At 48.0% G+C, this 18731-nt stretch overlaps 1 protein-coding gene across 1 annotated transcript in view; it reads right to left on the minus strand.

The window, feature by feature from the left end:
• grm5b (glutamate receptor, metabotropic 5b) overlaps positions 1 to 18731 on the minus strand; it is a 35794-nt gene that overhangs the window by 7159 nt on the left and 9904 nt on the right. Inside the window, exons 6-10 of the mRNA XM_076146313.1 lie at positions 3303 to 3538; positions 2605 to 2726; positions 1888 to 2012; positions 961 to 1129; positions 727 to 853 (exon numbers count right to left, since the gene is read on the minus strand). Coding sequence (XP_076002428.1) covers positions 727 to 853; positions 961 to 1129; positions 1888 to 2012; positions 2605 to 2726; positions 3303 to 3538 — 779 coding nt within the window. The remainder of the gene's footprint in view (positions 1 to 726; positions 854 to 960; positions 1130 to 1887; positions 2013 to 2604; positions 2727 to 3302; positions 3539 to 18731) is intronic.

Here is an 18731-nt window from a genome sequence, read left to right on the forward strand (position 1 = left end):
AGGGCAAGCAGTTTGTTTACAGCTCATTATTACTACTCCAGCCCCACCGGGAACACACACACACACACACACACCCACACACACACACTGAGGAACATTAGCACACATGCACGCGCGCTTGTGGACTAATAAACAGTCGCAGTATGGCTGACCCTTCTTGAACCTTCCATGCTTTGTCTCTATCGTGTTTCTTCTCTGTTCCAGTTGCTTTTGTTGCTTCTGTCTGGGGCAACGTCTGACCACATCTGCAGGGCTCAGCTCATGTTCACGAGCCAGTAGGCAGCATAATGAGCAGCTGAGAGTGTCGCAGAGCAATATTCAACAGCTTCCAAAGCAACGGAGGGGAAATTAATTTCCATTTCCACTGAAATGTATTCGTATTGAAAGTTGCTCTTCAGGCAGAATGATTAAAACATCGGTGACCGTGTCAGAAACAAATTAAAGGGATGGCAAGAGGAGTAAAGAGCGAGGGAGGGGAGGAGAGATAGAGAGGTGAGAGGGTGAAACACATGCATGCTGTCTGCTTCTTTCTCTGTGGTGAGAGAGGAAAACAAAGCCGACTCATTGTGCTAAACATCATTTATCCTACGACCCTACACACACATACCAGTGCTTCTCTGTTTCTCTGTGTCTAGCTCACTTGCTGCAGCAGCCGAAGTCTGCAAAAGTGTAGTAAATGTTACAGCAGGACACTATACACACACACACACACACGCAGAGACTGACCTGTGAGGTCATCGGTTGGCCAAGAGCCCAGGTAGCAGGCTCGGCAGGTGTATTCATCAAACACAAACTCGTTCTCTTTGCAGGCGGTGCAGGTCCAGCAGCAGCTCACTTCCCCTTTACGGATCACCTGGAGGGGCGACACACATGCTGACCGTGCGTCTACACGTTTGCCTACGTCGACAATTCTTTTCCTGTCTAACCTCTGGCGCCGTGTTTGCGTTTGCGTTGCGTTACCTTGATCTGGGCCTTGGCGCAGGGTTGGCTGCACACAGACTCGATGATGTTGTCTCTGTTAGGCCAGATTTCGTCGTCGTCGATTTTCAAGCCGCTGTTGTCCCAACTGCCCACGTTGATGTAGTCGTAGTAGTCCTTCCCCATCTTCTTGAAGTTCATGATTTCATACCTGTGGATAAAAGGCACACACACACACATTACAGCATATATCAGCACACACCACTATGTTGCTCACTAGAGTAACATAGTGGGCTGCAAAAAGTAGATTCATTTTGGTACACTGCTCTTTATTATGATTCACTGTTACAGTCTAAAAAAGACGATGTTGGTCAGTCAACCTTCCCCAGACGTTCTTATAACATGCAGATGATGTCATAAATGGAACCCTACAACACCACGCTTGATGTGGAGCTTTGATTTGATTTGATTCATTCATAAAACGTCCCAATGTCTTTGCCTACAGCGCTTGTTCCTACTTTACGCCCTCATTTCAGCAAAGTGCCTCCACGTCCACCCTCTAATATTGTGGGAAATGATTTGATTGTTGCATATTCCTCCCAATGTTTGTTTACGGCCCTATAGTTAGAGAGGAAGCGTAAAAAGGCGACACGGTTGTATTTAAATGCGTGGCTGTGCGCCGCGTGTTCCTCCTGCTTGATTGCGGTCAATGATGTGCTTGTGATCGCCTGCGATATGAGTGCAAACACCCACACACACACACGCAAACATGTGCTTATGTCTGGGTACATTTTATGCTCTCAGATCCATTTTAGGCCTTTTTGAGTTCACCGCAATTCTTCCCTGAAGCTTGAGTCTGATGAGAGCCGTTTGTGTGCCGGCTGCAGGTGGAAGAACGGCTCTGGTCTATCTACAGATCTTGATTTGTTCAATCTGTCTTTTTGGCAAACGCCGCCTCTTCCGTCCTACCTCCCGGGTGAGTCGCCGTTCTCGTCAAACAGGATTCCCTCTCCCGACACGCCTGTGAAGTTGGTTTTCATCAGGAAGTCCAGCAGCGTAGCGCCATCCACAGGCCGCATGGCGTCACACAGGCCCTGACATAGAGAGAAGGGAAGACATTCACTAAATGTATTATGTTCTTTTCATTATTTTCCAATTTTCTTTTCATTATCTTTCAACCATTCAGAGCTACCTAACAGCATAGCAGTGAGGTAGATAACAGCTGTGCTTATATTGAATCTGAAGGCCAAATGAATGAAATCCTCAGTGGGGCATAGTGGGGATATAGGAACGTTATGATACACTCTATATTAAATGCTACGCAATATATAGTAGGCCATCTTCCACGGTTCATAAGTTCCCAATCTCCCTGTGTGGAAGAAGGAGCCTCATGTTACATAAAACATGAGCAACATTAAAACACAATCAATAGAAATATGGCAGCAATATCATCAATCATCCTCCTTTAGTCCCTCATTTTGTTTTTCCAAGTATCCACCTTGTTGTCCTTCCATCCTCGCCTCCCTCCACACACACACACACGCACACGCACACACACACACACACACACACACACACACACACACACACACACACACACACACACACACACGCACACACGCACACACACACACACACACACACACACACGCGCGTACACCCCTCTGTCCCTCCTTTAGGACCTACCTGGTAGCCCGGGCAGAGGGTGCGCTGCATGTTGTGCAGGCCGTACGCCATGGAGTAGATGGCGTTGATGACGAAGCCCATCTTGGTGTCCTGCGCGTACTGCTGGCGAAGCGATTCTCGCTCTGCAGGGGGGGGTCCGGGGGAGAGGGGGGGTGAGCCGGTACAAAGGGACGGAGAGGAGAGAGTGAGTATAACAGAGCGACTCACAATGTCAAACCTCTCTGCTGTTGTGACTCACACTCGGTTTTTTTCCCTCCCTGCCTAACATCAAAGCCGTCTCTCGTTCCTTCTCGCCCTCCACTTCCTGCCTCCTCCTCGCTCCTTTCTGCCCGTCTCTGTCCTGCTCATTTGTACTTAATTAGAATACGTGAGCCATGAATCCCTTTGAAGCAGCTCTCACGCAGCCTTTTGCCTATGAATGGTGGGAGCGGAACACAGAAGGAGCTGTACACAAAACCCCAGAGGCTGCACAGCTACCAACTGTAACCATGGACCGGCCAGCTACGTGCATCCATACGGTGTGTGTGTGTACCTGTGTGTGTGTTTGTAAACTAATTAGGCATTATTTCACTTTGCACTGGCCCTCTCTCCTCTAAGAAAAGATTTGAATGACTAAGAGGTGACTCATAAATAAACAACAAAACCTTTGATATCACACACCATTAAGGTTGTTCGTGTGCGCTTGTGTGGTTACTCACTGCTGCATGTGCGGTTGTACTTGTTACTCTCCTGCGCATGGCCCTTCAGGCGGCAGTGGAAGCGATGTTGCCAGAATTCGGGGAACCAGGGGTTCCTGAGGTTGTTCTCCGGCCGCAGTTTCAGGTAGTACTCGTCGAACCACTTGACGTCGGCCGACTGGAGCTTGATGGTGATGCCACCGGCCGCTTCCCGCACAAAGCCGTCCGTGACGTCGTACCGGTCTGCCCAGCCATCGCTGCGGAGGAACGGGAGGAAACAGAGAGACGGTATTAACGGTTTGTTCAGTCATGAAGTCTGATCTCCTGATGCATGATGAGTTGAAGTTCAATAGATTGTTGCTGACAGAAGAGAATGAATATAAGCAGAGCTGGATCTGCACCTCGCCACACGCCCAGATCCATTACATATTTAATCTGTCACATATCTGGAAGCCGTCTGCAGTGGTGGCTGGTGGCTGGTGACGATGACGTAATGATCAGTTGACACACTCCGACTGCCGGGGGTGATGGTGTAGAAAATCAAGGCTGCAATCAGTCTGGACTCGTGCTTCCCTTGTTTGCTGACTGGTGGTGGAAAGAGTGTATTCAGCCATGTGCGGCCACTGTCCTTAGACATTACCATCATCACAGATAAGCGGTCCCTCTCTCACACACACACACACACACACACACACACACACACACACACACACACACAGCAATGAAGACGTTTATTTGGCGAGATACTCCGGTTTTCCGGCGGGTAGATGACAAACAAAGAGAAGGAGAGAGCAGAGAGAGACACAGAGAGAGGGAGAGTGAGTGAGAGTGAGAGAGAGAGAGGCAAAGAGAGAGAGAGAGAGAGAGAGAGAGAGAGAGAGAGAGAGAGAGAGAGAGAGAGAGAGAGAGAGAGAGAGAGAGAGAGAGAGAGAGAGAGAGAGAGTGAGAGAGAGAGAGAGGGGAGCAGAAATAGAAAACCAGGGACAAGCAGAGAGAAAAAGAGGCACAAACACAATGATTAGCAGTGAGAGGGGAAGAGGGCCATGTGGGATTGAGTTCTCACATCATTATGGCCATCAAATCATTGACAAACAGACATAAACACAACTACTTGTACAAATACACACACACACAGAGAGAGAGAGAGAGAGAGACAGAGAGAGAGAGAGAAAGAGCAGCTGGGTTGCAGAGATGATCTGGGTCAAATGGATCATTTTGGCTTCAGCTCAGCAGCTCTGACCCGTCACACACCAGCAAGACGAATATAACCATCTCGCTAAACACACTCATACACATACACACACACACACACACACAGACTGTGGAGGGATATCACTACAGTCTGTGCACCACCAGGATTTAGCTTCATTGCCCCACAGCCGAGCACAGACGGAAGGCGAGTTTGTGTGTGAACTACAAAGAGGGAGAGAGAGGGGGAGAGAGAGAGAGAGAGAGAGAGAGAGAGAGAGAGAGAGAGAGAGAGAGCGATGGAAGTGAATGACAAATCTTCGCTCCCTTGACAACAACTGCGATGTGGCCTTGAGCGAGACAGTGATCTCTTGATCGCCAGTGGAGGAGACAAACAGCCTCACACCCAACGCTGCTCTGACCACTGCTGTCCTCACACACACACACAACACTGGCTCCTCTCTCTTTTCTTTCACTCCCTCCCTCCTTCCTTCCATTATTTTCATCTTTCTGTCGGCTTCCTTCTTGGTTTCTGTCTCTAACTTGTCGCTGAACCCCCAGAGATCCAAAACTCATTTTCTCCTACAGCAATCCTTCTAGCCAAAGTCTGATTGGTGTTTGTGTGTGTGTGCGTGTGCGTGTGTGTGCGCGTCAGTCTCCCTCTTTCTTTCTTTCTTCCATTCTTTCTCTTTCCGTCGCCTCTCTGCTGTCCTGTCACCCTACGCTTCTATGCTGTGGTCATCAATCACGCCGGATGGATTTCCAGATGGATATCGGCCACATAATTGAAGACGCCTGAAAACTGCAGCACGTGTCAGTGTGTGTGTGTATGTGTGTGTGTGAGCAAGTGACTCTACACTGCAAAACTGATCACTCATCAATCATTGCCTGTCCAATACCAGCTACGGCTCATGTGAATTAGAACAGAAATTTAGAGTCAAGATTGAGCCCAAACAACACGGAAATCGGATGGAATCTGATCTGAGAGAAAAACCTTTACGGCCTGAAATATAACCAACAGTTGGTCAGTCAGGCCTGGTCAGGAGGAGATATGGAGGCAGGACAGGTGAGGAGGAGGAGGAGGAGGAGTAGGAGGAAGAAGAGGAGGAGGAGGAGGAAGAAGTCACGCACTCCACAATCTTCTCCACAATCCAAACAGAGTTAAATCTGGTGCTCAGCTTGTCACTCAGTGTGTTGGATGACATAACGTTGAGCTCCAGGCTGTGTTCCATGTCAGGCTTTAACCCGCCTACCTGAAGAATCCTGTCTTTGGCACTCAGTGGAGGAGTCAAGTCGCCTTTGTGATGCCACCGATCAATGAGTAGGAATTTGAGATATATTTGAAAATTTGAAACGCTTGAGACAATGAGAGGCGCGGAGGGCGGAGGAGAGAGAGTGAGCGCCGGGATGAGAGAACTGAGGGGGGAAGTGAAAGAATGCCGACAGAATAAAGCGATGGAATGACAGGCGGCGGCAGTAAACGCAGATTAAAAGGTAATCAATGTTCATTCAGCGCTAATCTGCTGTCTTCTTCCTCCTTTTCTCCCGCAGCCTTTTCTCTCCGTCTGTCTCTCACCCAGTCTCATTAACGCCTTCATCTTTCCCATGAGCCCCTTTCACTGTTTGCTACCTTCCTCTTCTTGCTATTCCTCCACTCCTGCCACATTCCCGCCGCATCCGTACTGTTTCCCTTTGTAACACAAACACACACACTCCTAAACTGACAAAGTCACACAGAGGTTTTCGGTTTTCATTTGAATTTCTCTGTCTGTCTCGTCCCTCCTTCCCTCCGTCTGCCTTCCTCTCACTTCCGCCGTTTTGTTTCTCTCACTCCGTCATACTCCGGATTCCGTTCGTTCGTTCGCTCGCTCCGTCGCCACCTGTTTGGAACTCTTCCCGGCCCGTCACACCTGCAGCTCCTCGGAGGCCAAGATAACACACACACACACACACTCGCAACCGCGCTCGCTGGTAAGTAGGCTTCAAGTGGAGTCGAAATTCATGTGAGCAGCTCGACTTCTGTTGAGGTTTTGAACCCAATCTGTGACACTTACCACATCCCGTCTTCTCACCAAGACGCTGTACTCTAACCACATTTGATTGTGGGTGTGTTTGTGTGTGTGTGTGAGAGAGACCAAATGTGAGAATAGGAGAGAGACTATTCTAGCTGCTGAAACGTATTTTTTCCATCAAATTCCTGCCGCAACAGAACACATAGTTTATTTAATAAGCTCTCCAAAGGAATCCCTACTAACCAAACCTTATCTGTTCTCTCTGCCTGTCACAACTGCATCATAAATACCATATTAATGCTTTGCTCGTTGGCACACATGTCAGGAAATGGCAGAACAAAAAAAAACATTTGGTTGGTTTGATCTGAACGCGTTGCAGAGATCAAAGCTCCACACGGTTAGTGAATCCTTAATTACTGAGAGTTCACTCAAAAACCCTGGATGAATGGTGTAGCTGTGTAGTCGGTGCGCTGAAGCAACGTTCTCACCTCAGATAACCAACGCAAGAAGCAACGCTGACAAGAGGAATATTGATCGGGATCATAAATACAAAATGTAGACTTCACACTCGTGCCAACAGTGTCACACTCGTTTAAACAGGTCACCAAGTAATTAACGGCAACATCTCTGAGGTGAAGACTGTGGCTGCCAAAACACCAGGACCGTGTTTCTATGAAGAATTCAGTCAAACAAACACACGTTAAACACACTCATTAGCATGGAAATGTCAATGTGTCTTGCAGGCGGACCAAAGATTGCAAAGCTTTCAGAAGCAATAAGACACAGGTCCACACCCCCTTACACACACACACACACCGCCTGACCTCTGCACTCAGGTCAGCAGGTCAGAGGTCACCCAGCAGCCTGAACCCATCCGGTGGCTGTTTGAGTCAAAGCTGAACATTCGGCAGAGACGGCAGATGAAGATTGGAATCGCCTTTGACGTCTGTTTTTGTCTATCTTGGACAAACAAGTCTGGGTTTGTGTCTCTACGTCTCTCTGTCTACGTCTCAATGTCTCAATGTCCCTGTGTCTCTTTCTTTCTTTCTCTCTCTCTCTCTGTCTCGGAGCTCAAGGCCGTTACCATGGTTCCCAGCCCACGCTCAACCTGCTGTCTGTACTTTGCCTCTCATTAGAGCTCACTGGCTTTAAAGTGCATGTACACACACATACACCTCCACAGAACCCCCCCCCCACACACACATATTACTTTCTACTTGCTCTTCAATTAACATGGAGGTGGCCTGTCTCTGAGTTATTGGAAATGCTATTCACATCATAATACCCTCACCGTCTTTTAGGCCATTGCAACCCCCTTAAGCAGAACTTTACAAACCAATTCTTCATAATGAGGCCTGGAGCAAATGACTTTCCATTCGGTTCATTTAGCGTATAAATAGAAACTAGAACTCATTTGCAAACGACTTCATTTTCGGTTAGTTCTTTCGGTTGTGTTCAGTTATGACATCGCTCTCAAACCAGTTTTGTTTGGCTCTTGGAATACAAAAGGAGACGTGTGGGTCGTTTAACCCTTTGGTTGGTTTGGTTTGACACAGAAGAAACTCCAAGCCAACCAGCATATATCAACAAAATACATCAAAACACGTTTGGGCTGTGAATTGATCTAATTCAGGATCAATTCCCAGGCCAAGCGATCAGCTCCAGAGGTCGGATGATCTTCTGACCCTGCCCAAACGGGCCGTACCAAGCGGAGTGATGAACCTATTGAGCTGGATCAATCCATGTAGGTGTGAAGAGGCCCTCAGAAATGTCTGTCCTTGATCTATTTATTGATTATTAATAGTGACGACTCTAACTGGGGTCAGTCGAGATCAATATATCCGTTAAGTGGTCAAGTTTGATTTATTGCCTCCATTGATTCTCTGCATGTTTGCCCAGGAAGTTGCCAGTTTTACCGCGTTTTCCTTTAGCAGATGCAGGAATTGTAATTTTAGCTACATACTTAGGTTTTCGTGAGTGTGAGCGAGAAATTTCAGTTTCGATTGGTTTTAATTTAGAAAGAAGTTTAACTGACTGATGGACGATTGCCCAAAAATATTTGGATGTCTTTGAAGCGGTGCTGCCAATAGGTCATAGGTCACTTTGGTAATTGATGATCGGGGTTCAATTACAAAATGCCACCTGACCTAAAACCCACCCACTGTCTAGCTGCCATGGCAACCTGGCAGAAATTCTAGATGAGCATCTGCTGCTTACACAAATACACACACACACGCTAGGCGCTACACCAAAAGGCTTCCTTTCAAAAAAAAGGATCTAAACAAACACACACACACACACACACACACACAAGCATGTCAGAAAGGGAGACGTTATGTAGAGACGAGTCCCCTCCTTTTGGAAAAAACGATTCCACCTGCGTAACGCCATCAACTTCTAACGTATTGTGAGTACGGTCACTTCTCTCTGGGCGATGTCCCCGCTGTGACTCCCATCTCATCTGACAGGCTTGGAAATGATTCAATCGTGGGCATGATGGGTGCTGCTGCTGCTTGAGGTTGAGGTGAGGCCACAGAAACATGCTGCTATTTAACCTAGTGGCTTCAAAAAAGAAGAAGTTTGGTGTGAAAGTGTGTGTGTGTGTGTGTCACTGAAATCATTCGCTTTGAAACAATAAGAGGGCTTAAACGCTGTCAGATGATACAGGAAGTTGTTCTGTGTGTGGTCAGTAGAGGGAGAGGATTATCTGAGGTGTTGGAGGTGAACTTTGAGGGGTCTCTGCGCCAGACGGGTTCATTTAAATGGAAGGTAACGAGCGGCGGGAGCAGCGCCGGTGCCTCATCCATCTACAGCTCCCCGACGAGCCGGGGACAAAGTTCACCATGACGACAGGGAAACTCATTAAGACAAATGTCGGCACGCACGGAGGCAGTGACACTAAACTGTGTGTGTGTGCATAGGACAGAGACGGAGAGAGAGAGAGAGAGAGAGAGAGAGAGAGAGAGAGAGAGAGAGAGAGAGAGAGAGAGAGAGAGAGAGAGAGAGAGAGAGAGAGAGAGAGAGAGAGAGAGAGAAACCAATATGAACCCCAAACTCTTCCTCACTAGATCCCAAACTGTCTCTCCCGTCAGAGGATGAATTGTTTCCGAGGGTGCTAATCTGCCGGCTGCACCCGCTCATTAACTGCCCATTTAACAGCAGGGGGGAGGCCGGGGGTTTGAATCCCGATCCGTCACGCTGTCAGCGCCATCCGTGCGTGTTCAAGGTTGGGAGAAGACAGCGACAAGCCGTTCATGGACCAGAGGAGACAAACCTGGACTAGATGGAACGATGGAGGCGTGAGACCCACACACACACACAGATTGAGACGGGCCCAGACAGGATCTTTCTACACCCGACTGTGACATTATGTGAGCGATCAGACCACTTTAGACACTCGTCGTTCAATAACACACCCGCCCACCCGCTCACACACACACACACACACACACACACACTCACAGGCAGACCACTAGACACCTGCCTACCTTGCCAGCAGGTTCACAATTACTCACCTATGGCTGCCACACTTGATTACACGTGTCTCCCTTCTCTCTCGCCCTCCCTCACACCCTGTCCACTCACTCTCTCCACATCTAAATCACCTCCCTGATCCTTTTTCTCCTTCCTCTCTTTCTTCCCACCGTCTTTCACAAGCGCCGTATCACGCTGACAGACTATCGCTGAAGATTTAGCAGCCGAACATTTGTGGAAAACTATATCTGATGCTGTCAGAGAAACGCAGGAATACAACAGAGTGTCGACGAGTTTAGAGTCATGAGCACTTCAATCTTCAAAAGGAAACGCATCAAATACAGAAATATAATGAAATGGCTTCCCCTTTACTGTCATCTGCTTACAGTCGTGTAGGATAATGCCTGTGTTTGACCTTTAATTAACCCTAACTCTGACATGAACCATAAGCTCCGCCAGCAAACTCCAAAATAAATCAACAAAGAGTCCCGAAGAGAAGAGAAGAGAAGAGAAGAGAAGAGAAGAGAAGCGAAGCGAAGAGAAGAGAAGAGAGTGACACTCTTTGCCGTGGGGGTTGTTCGGAGACGGAGAGAGCGAAAGGTGATGCAAACAGAAAGCTTTGTCTGGGTCTGATGGAGAGAAATGTTCTGCTCAAGTCAGATTTCCTTTTCCCACTTTCATTCCCATCACGCCGTCTCTCTCTCTCTCTCTCTCCGCCCTCTGCTGAGTCTATTTACACTGACCACTGTTTGCATTTGAAGCAGAATATTGAGTCGACTGAATCAATGACGGCGGGTCATCGTTTTGGGCACGTCGGGTAAAATACAGTCGTGTGTTTGTGACTTAATTGGAATGAAAGTACGATCACGTCTCCGCGTTCTGCCGGCGGAGCTGCTGAGGAAGAGTTAGAGACGAAGGAGAGACGGAGAAATGAAAATAAATGGAGACGGTCAAATGCCAGGGGTGGAGAGATGGAGGCGACATGCAATGGAAGATGGATGAGAGCGGATCACAGACATTACACCCCCCTCCAGCTGGGGTCTTGGTCTGGACCCATTCAGCTGTGAGGGTAACACACACACACACACACACACACACACACACACGCCATCGCCATCCACATTCATTTAACGCACACGAGAGCCCGAAAAATCTCATCTCCTCTTGCATGTGTGTGTGTGTGTGTGTGTGTGTGTGTGTGTAGGTGGGTGAGACACAGCAGTCACCAAAGTGTTAATACCACACTTGTTAATCCAAACGTCAATTTATTGGATTTGGACTTTTACTATCAACATCCTCCAAAATGGTCTTGCGGTTGCCAGATCTCATCATTAACACTCAGACAATGAGCTAATGGTGTGATCCTTAAATGGGCAAAGAGCGACGACAGAGGGAGGCGACAGTGAGGACGGGTCAGGTGCCAGGGGGACGAGGAAGGACGGAGGACAGAGGGCAGCGAGCGGCAAGGGACAGGGAGAAAAGGGCCGGCAGGACGGGAAGACGGCAAACGGAAAGGGACCATCCGGGCACCAGGAGGAGTGTGGTGACGTCGAGAAGAGAGGGATGAGCCAGAGAGGGAGTGATAGGGGGAGAGAGAGAGAGAGAGAGAGAGAGAGAGAGAGAGAGAGAGAGAGAGAGAGAGAGAGGGATGATGTCAGGGGAGAGAGGTATGTTATGTGGAGACTCATCAGATTTTATTACCTCACACATAAAAGCTTCATCTCTAATATTCAACAGGCAATGAAATGGCACTGAGGTAACACACACATCTAAAGTCACCCCTCTCTCCCTCTCTCCCTCTCTCCCTCTCTCTCTCTCTCTCCCTCTTTCGCTCACTCTCTCTCTGACGCAGCGTCTCTTCCTCTCCCAGCCCATCAGCGGCTGGACATCAAGATTTATTCATAAGTTCACTGTATTAGGCTTAAAATACGGTTTCTCAAAACAGACAATGGGATGTCTAAAGTGAAGTCATGAGTCACACACACACACACACACACACACACACACAGAAGCACACACACCACAGGAACACAGTGTTCTCCACATACACACCCATTAGTGGACAATCTTGGAACCTAATGATGGCCCAGTGGCTTTGAAGCCACAGTCAGCAGCTATTCCCTGCTTGACACGATGGCAATAATTATACTGTTTGAGTGCAGGCACACACACACACACACACACACGCACACACACACACACACCACCAGCCTGTCTATTTGACAGCAGGGATTAGCAAGGCGAGGTGCAGCTAATGCCCAGTAACGAGACCTCCAGCTTATCGCCCACAGAATTGTGTGTGTTTGTGTGATCTCGTGTACGTGCGTGTGTGTGTATCAGAGAGAGAGAGAGCTACTGTGTGTGTTCAGTAAATTAGCCGCATGTTTAATGACTTACCCACATCTCAGTGGTACCATATATCTCAGCCCGTCTCTCTCTCTCTCCCCCTCTTCCTCTCTCTCTCTCACACTCTCTCTCTCTCTTTCAACTTTCCATCTCCATCTCTCGTTCTTTTCCCATCTCTCCTTCTATACTTCTCCCTTTCTCCCTTTCTATACTTTTCTCTCCATCTCCTGTGTTGCTGTGGTAACAAGCCGTGCGGGGGCTGCGATGCGGCACACATCACACACACACACACACACACACACACACACACACACACACCCGTCTCACTCGGCTCACACCGGAGGAGGGGAGAAGCGAGGACGACAGACAAATGGGATAAGGGAGAGGACAGATATACATACAGCACATTGCAAGCCTGTGTGTGTGTCGGTGTGTGTGCCAGGAATTGGGCCTTGGGGGGTGATGTCATCAGTCACAGCAAACATTTTGACAGTGAATAGATGTGGACTCGATGTCATTTGTGCCACTGTGAGAGACGCATAAACAAGAAATGGGTTTAATTGTTGATTAGGGGTTAAATACTGTGATAACAATCTTCTTTGTCTCCTTGCTTGTGTGTCCTGATACACAATGCAGAGGTTAAAGTGACGCCGTTCACCCCAAATCTATGACTTCCCGCCTCCCCATCCAGTATTCCGTCCCGCTCGCTGCGTTTCTCTCCGCGTGAATGAGCGGCGGCCCATTAGCGTTGTGCGTTCTCCACTGACAGCTCCTCACCAGATGCCAATCTACACACACGCTCGTTCTCCTCCGAACAGATTTCTGAGAATCAGCCGAGGCCAATGTGGTTCCATTTAGCGTTTTACTCCATTTAATTTGCCTCGCTGAGACGTGAAACGCCGCCTGCGTGATGTGAATGTGAGCGAGTGGCAGCGAGCATCTGTCTGGCTGTCAGGAGGAGCGGCGTTCTTAAAGCCAGACAGGTAATTAAATACTGTTTTCCTTCTGTTCTTCATCCCTACCGATTGTTCCTTTCTGTCTCTCTGTTCAGAAATTAGCAAAACAAATCCCAACAATATGCTAATCTGCCAAAAAACACACGACGTCGTCGCCGCTTCTTTTGTCTGGCCTGCGTTACACTTCATGTTTCTCTTAATGACCTGTTTCTCTTAAGGAGCTAAATTAAGGAACGCAATCCATTTCCTGTCCGGCCTCTCCACCGACTCCTGCCCGCGATGGATGAGGAGCAAGTGCGTTTGAGATATGGACGAAAAGAGAGAGAGAGAGAGAGAAGAAGAAGAGAGGGAGTGACAAAGCTCCATCACTCAAATCACACAACGTTTCGGGAATACTGGGTAGAGACACGGAATGCTGTTGATTCCCGCCACACAACAAGTGTAGAACACAATGTAAACGCGGCTTCTGTCTCTCCGTCACTCCCTTAGCCTCCAGCTATCATCTAAAGTCCTCCTCTTCTCCCAGTGGAGAGCTGTAAGAGGATGAGGCCAAACCTCAGGAGAGCAATAAGAGGATGAGTGTGTCTGTGTGTGAGTGTATTAAATCATGATATACGGCTCTGTCGCGTGTGTGTGAGTGTGTTGGCCGTTAACTGTATATCTATCTGTCCTCCTAGTTAAGAGACTCTAGAAGTTGAACTACCATTAAAATTCTCTGCATTTCTGTTCTGTTCTTGAATCTATGGTAGAGTAACATAAGGGTTAATTCAACATATTTCACTTTATCATCCTGAAAAAAAAAGGCCTCCATCTCTGAGGAGCAGCAGTTGTGACATCATGAGATAATGTGCCAAAACACTTCACGGCGAATGATTCCAATAAGAACAAGTATGTAACTCCTGTTTGTTGGAAGAACAAGCAGAGGAAGTTTGCCAGCGCTTCTCCCCCTTGCGCAGGAGAGAGGAGTCGTCGGTGTTTTTAAGGCTCACCGGCTTTCCTCACTCGCTCACCCCCGGCTGCCCGTGCACCGCTTTTACCTGCGTCGAGGTTAGAGCGCTGCCGTGTTGTGTCGTTTCAGGGCGAACTCGACCTCGCTGCTTTCACAACAACAGTTCATAGGGCGACAGGGAAAAGCCAAACAAGACCGGACCTCAAATTACAGCCTGAGGACCACAGGAGAGACCAGCCGACCAAAACAAAGACTCAGAATGTTGAATTTATTGCAGGATTATAAAACGAGTGTGAAAGATTTGAATTTGACGCAGTAACAATCCCTCTTTGGTCTGTCTGGCTGTAGTTACAATGAGATGCAGGCTTGTTTGTTTGTTGGACTTACAAAAGAGATGAATGAATAAACGCAGCTCCTCTCTTACATCTCCTTCTTCTAATCAGGCCCTTGTTTGCGTGTTGTTCATGTATTCGGAGCGTGTATGGGCGCGTGTACGCTCCAAACGAGGCCATTATGTATGACTGTGTGGCTGAGCGGAGCCGCAGACTCTCGGGGTGACTGCAGAAGATAAAAACACAAGCTGTCGGCTCGGAGGCGAAACGCGTTAAAACCCAAGTGAGAGTCGTTTCCTTTCCGAAATTCCGATTCCGTTTTGTGCTCTTCGTTCTGCTGTGTTCTTAATGAAAGCACGTTCCTACAGACGAGGCTGCTTACTGAACACACACGCACACAAGCGGCCATGATGACCAATCAACAAATGAAAAAGGACTGAAGACGCCGTTTGGTTTATCTTCCCAAGTTTCTCAAGTCTGTGAGTGTTTTAATGATAAATGTAGTGTAGCAGTACAGCGTTCACACACACACAGACACACACTCCAGTCTGCACTGCCTCTTCACATTGTCGCCAATGACAACCTAACAGCAAACTGACCATTAACCATGCAGTCATAAACTCTGAACTGGCTGAGGCGAGCTTCCTCCAGTATGAGGGAGCACAGAGAACACACACACACAAAACTCACAAATGGATAAAATGACCCTAGAATTATTTACACAACACAGTCAATGAGATTAAACAGAGAGAGAGAGAGAGAGAGAGAGAGAGAGAGAGAGAGACAGAGAGACAGAGAGAGAGAGAGACAGAGAGACAGAGAGAGAGAGATATTCTCTTACTGTGTCTCATGAAACCATACACACACACAGACATATTGATCACACAACCTTTACAGATGAGACCACACCACAGGGTGATCACACACACTCACCGCAGCTTCGCACATCACACACACGACACACATCCAACACTCCCCTTCCTCCCTCCTCCTCCTCACTCCTGTCTTCTCAATCCATACATCTCTTTACGGCGCCATAAGCTGATGTCCTTCTCGCCTGATTTCCAAGTTGACGCCGACTATGCCGTTTCTGTCACGTGTAAAAAAAAAGTGTGTGCATGTGCGTGTGCGCATAATCCCTCATGTTTAGTTAGCAGCTGTTATTATTGCAATGCTATGAGAAGAAAGAGGAGGATTAATTTCTGTCATTGCGCAAATGAAACGACACAAAACGGCTTCTGTTTTAATTAAAGGCATATTAACATGACACAAGCCGGCATAACAAGACCCCCCAGCCCCACTCACAGGCTACAATAGACCCGCTCAGGAGTGTGTGTGTGTGTGTGTGTGTGTGTGTGTGTGTGTGTGTGTGTGTGTGTGTGTGTGTGTGTGTGTGTGTGTGTGTGTGTGTGTGTGTGTGCCCAGCAGCCATGCCTACATTACACTTCTGCTGTGGGGGAGTTGCTTTTCATGTCGGAAATCTTTTATGACCATGATATGAGCCTCCCCAGACACACACACACACACACAACCTGCTCAACTGTTAATCTCTCCCTTCTTCTCCTTCTTCATCTTCCTCTCCTTTCTACTGTAAACGTCCCCTTGCTCCTGTCTTGCTGTGCTGCTATCTCCTCTCCTTTTATCTCCTCTGGCGACCGTGCGGGCGTTCGAGCCGCCAAAAAATCAATTTGGGGCGACGGGATCCTTTGAGACATCTTGAGCCACGCCGTTACTCTGATGCATCTCATACAGTTCAACCTCCCGTATCTAATTTCCCTCCGATCCAAACCTGCGGGAAGCCCGACGCCGCCTGACCTCTGACACGCCGCCACGACAGACAGGATGAAGCCACGGGCGACAAGTAAACACGGATGTGCAGAGATGACGGGGAGGAGAGAAACGAGCAGGGAGACGAAGGGATGGCGAAGAGGAGCGATGTGAGGAGATGAAGGGGAGTGGTATCACAGAGGAACAAGCGCCGGAATGTTCCAACGCTAATTTAAACTTCACACGAAACAGTCATTAGCCTTATCACTGAACCTTCGTCTAAGAGACCTGAACGTTCTTAATAAATCTCTCAGTGTGACAAGTATGGAGACACACACACACACACACACACACACACACACACACACACACACACACACACACACACACACACAGATACTCATTGACATAAACACATACAAAAGCACCCCAGCTGCTATGCTGGATTCCTCCAAATATGGTCGGGGGATATTTCCATGGCAACAACAGGCAGAATGGATGCGGACTTTCACGGGATGAGTTCTGGAATATTCACACTTGGATCTCTTCCAAATCATTCAGTGACGCATTCCTGCCGGTGCCGCTCGAGCGTCCACCTGAAAAGACGGCGCACACACACGCCACGTTCCCCCCAGAAAACGCTGCGACACAGATGTGAGGAAGACGGGGACAAACGCCGCCCTTGATATAGTTTGGCAGCTGTTGCGTTGCCGTAGCAGTTAAAGAAAATTACAGCCGGAAAATAAGAATATAAATATTGACTGTAAAACACAGAGACGTGCTGCTGTGAAGTCGAGCGTGTAAGATCTATAGATCTGAGCTATGATCACTGGTTACAGAGGACGGTTTCAAAGATTTAGGGGGACCAGGAACTGTGTGTGTGTGTGTGTACGTGCGTGTGTAAACAGCAGATATCTAGCACAGCCCCTAAACCAAATCCAGTGAGCCGCAATTCTACTCATCCACACCCAAAACTAACAGGTAATGTTGACGGAAGCAGAGTGAAAATGAATAATCTTAATGTCTTTGGGCAAAATCATGCAAGTTTAGAGTTCAGAGATTTTCAAAAGATGAGTAATAAGATTAAAGAATAAGTTATGAATAAGTTATGAGCTGACTTTGACAGAACTCGGTGGCGGTTGTACTTCAAACACGCCGTCTGTCTTTGGGCTTTAGGTTTCTGTGCAGAGCCAAGCTGTCGGTGAAATTGGAGCGATGTGTTTAAGTGCACAGGCAGAAAGTCTCTGTAACAAACTAAACGTCACTCTGGCCCATTCCAGTTTTCGCAGTGCGTGAAATCTATCCCAGTGAGAAACAGGTTATTGAGCTGATTCAGAGGAAAACTACAAAAAGTGCTACAGAGCTCACAAATCATTGTCTATCTGTCTATGCAAGAGTGTGTGTGAGAGAGAGTGTGTGTGTGTGTGCTTCTCCCATGTGACAACAGATCTTTATCTCAAGCCAACTATTCATTAATGGGTCTGTAGCCTGCTGGCACCAGGAGGAATTGTAGGATAGAAAGCAATCGATACCTGCAGCCTCCAAGTCCTGTCTCTCGCTCGGCGTATATGTGTGTGTGTTTGTGTGTGTGTGTGTGCTCAGGCAGTTTTCTTTGGAGTGCCTGTTGCGGCTTGTAAAAGTCCAACAGTATTTACTGGACGGCTTTATGGCAGTGACAGATAGACCTCATGTCACGCTAATGCAGCGGCTGGCAGCGAACCCAGCTAACGCCACAAACGCAATGTCAACGTCCAGGAATCCAAGAGGGAGGGACGGACAGAGAGAGAGAGAGACAGACAGAGAGGGAGAGAGAGAGAGGGGGAGGGAGAGGAATCGATTGCTTATTCGAATCGCAAATTCGAAACAAGAAACTTTAAGCTCTCAGACAAACCACAGATCGTTCAGCAGGAGCTCTACGTCATGGCGTCGGCGCTCTCCCTCTCCTGCCCGCGGTTATTTGCCCCTCTGCGCCTCAGCGCTATAACGATCTGTGTTCTCTTGTGTTAATAATTATCCAGGTGTTAAGATCCTCCAGCAGACCAGCGAGGAGCGGCTCGTCCGCCCGTGACCAAGTCCAATTTACAGCCGCGGCCCCATTTGTGATGCTGACACTAACGAAGTCTGATATTTAATTAAGCCACCTAATGAAAGCAGACTGTGGCCGGAGACGGAGAGGACTACAGGACAGATTGTAAGAACGTCATTTTTAACAAGCGGATCTCTTTTTATTCAGCCTTAGATGAGGAGGAGGAGGGGATCTGATTTAATAACAGTTTCACTTTGTTGAGGGCCTTTTCAACGATGTCACCATGAAGAGAAGGGAAGACGGCGATGCTGGCCAACATTTCACAATGAGTTTGAAAGTGATTTAACGATTGAATGATTCAATACCAAACACAATCTCAGATGAAGAAATTGTGTGTGTG

This window comes from Genypterus blacodes, unplaced genomic scaffold, assembly GCF_046128005.1.
Source record: "Genypterus blacodes isolate CSIRO-AG114 ecotype Tasmania unplaced genomic scaffold, CSIRO-AGI_Gbla_v1 ptg000032l_1, whole genome shotgun sequence".
NCBI classification, from domain to species: Eukaryota; Metazoa; Chordata; class Actinopteri; order Ophidiiformes; family Ophidiidae; genus Genypterus; species Genypterus blacodes.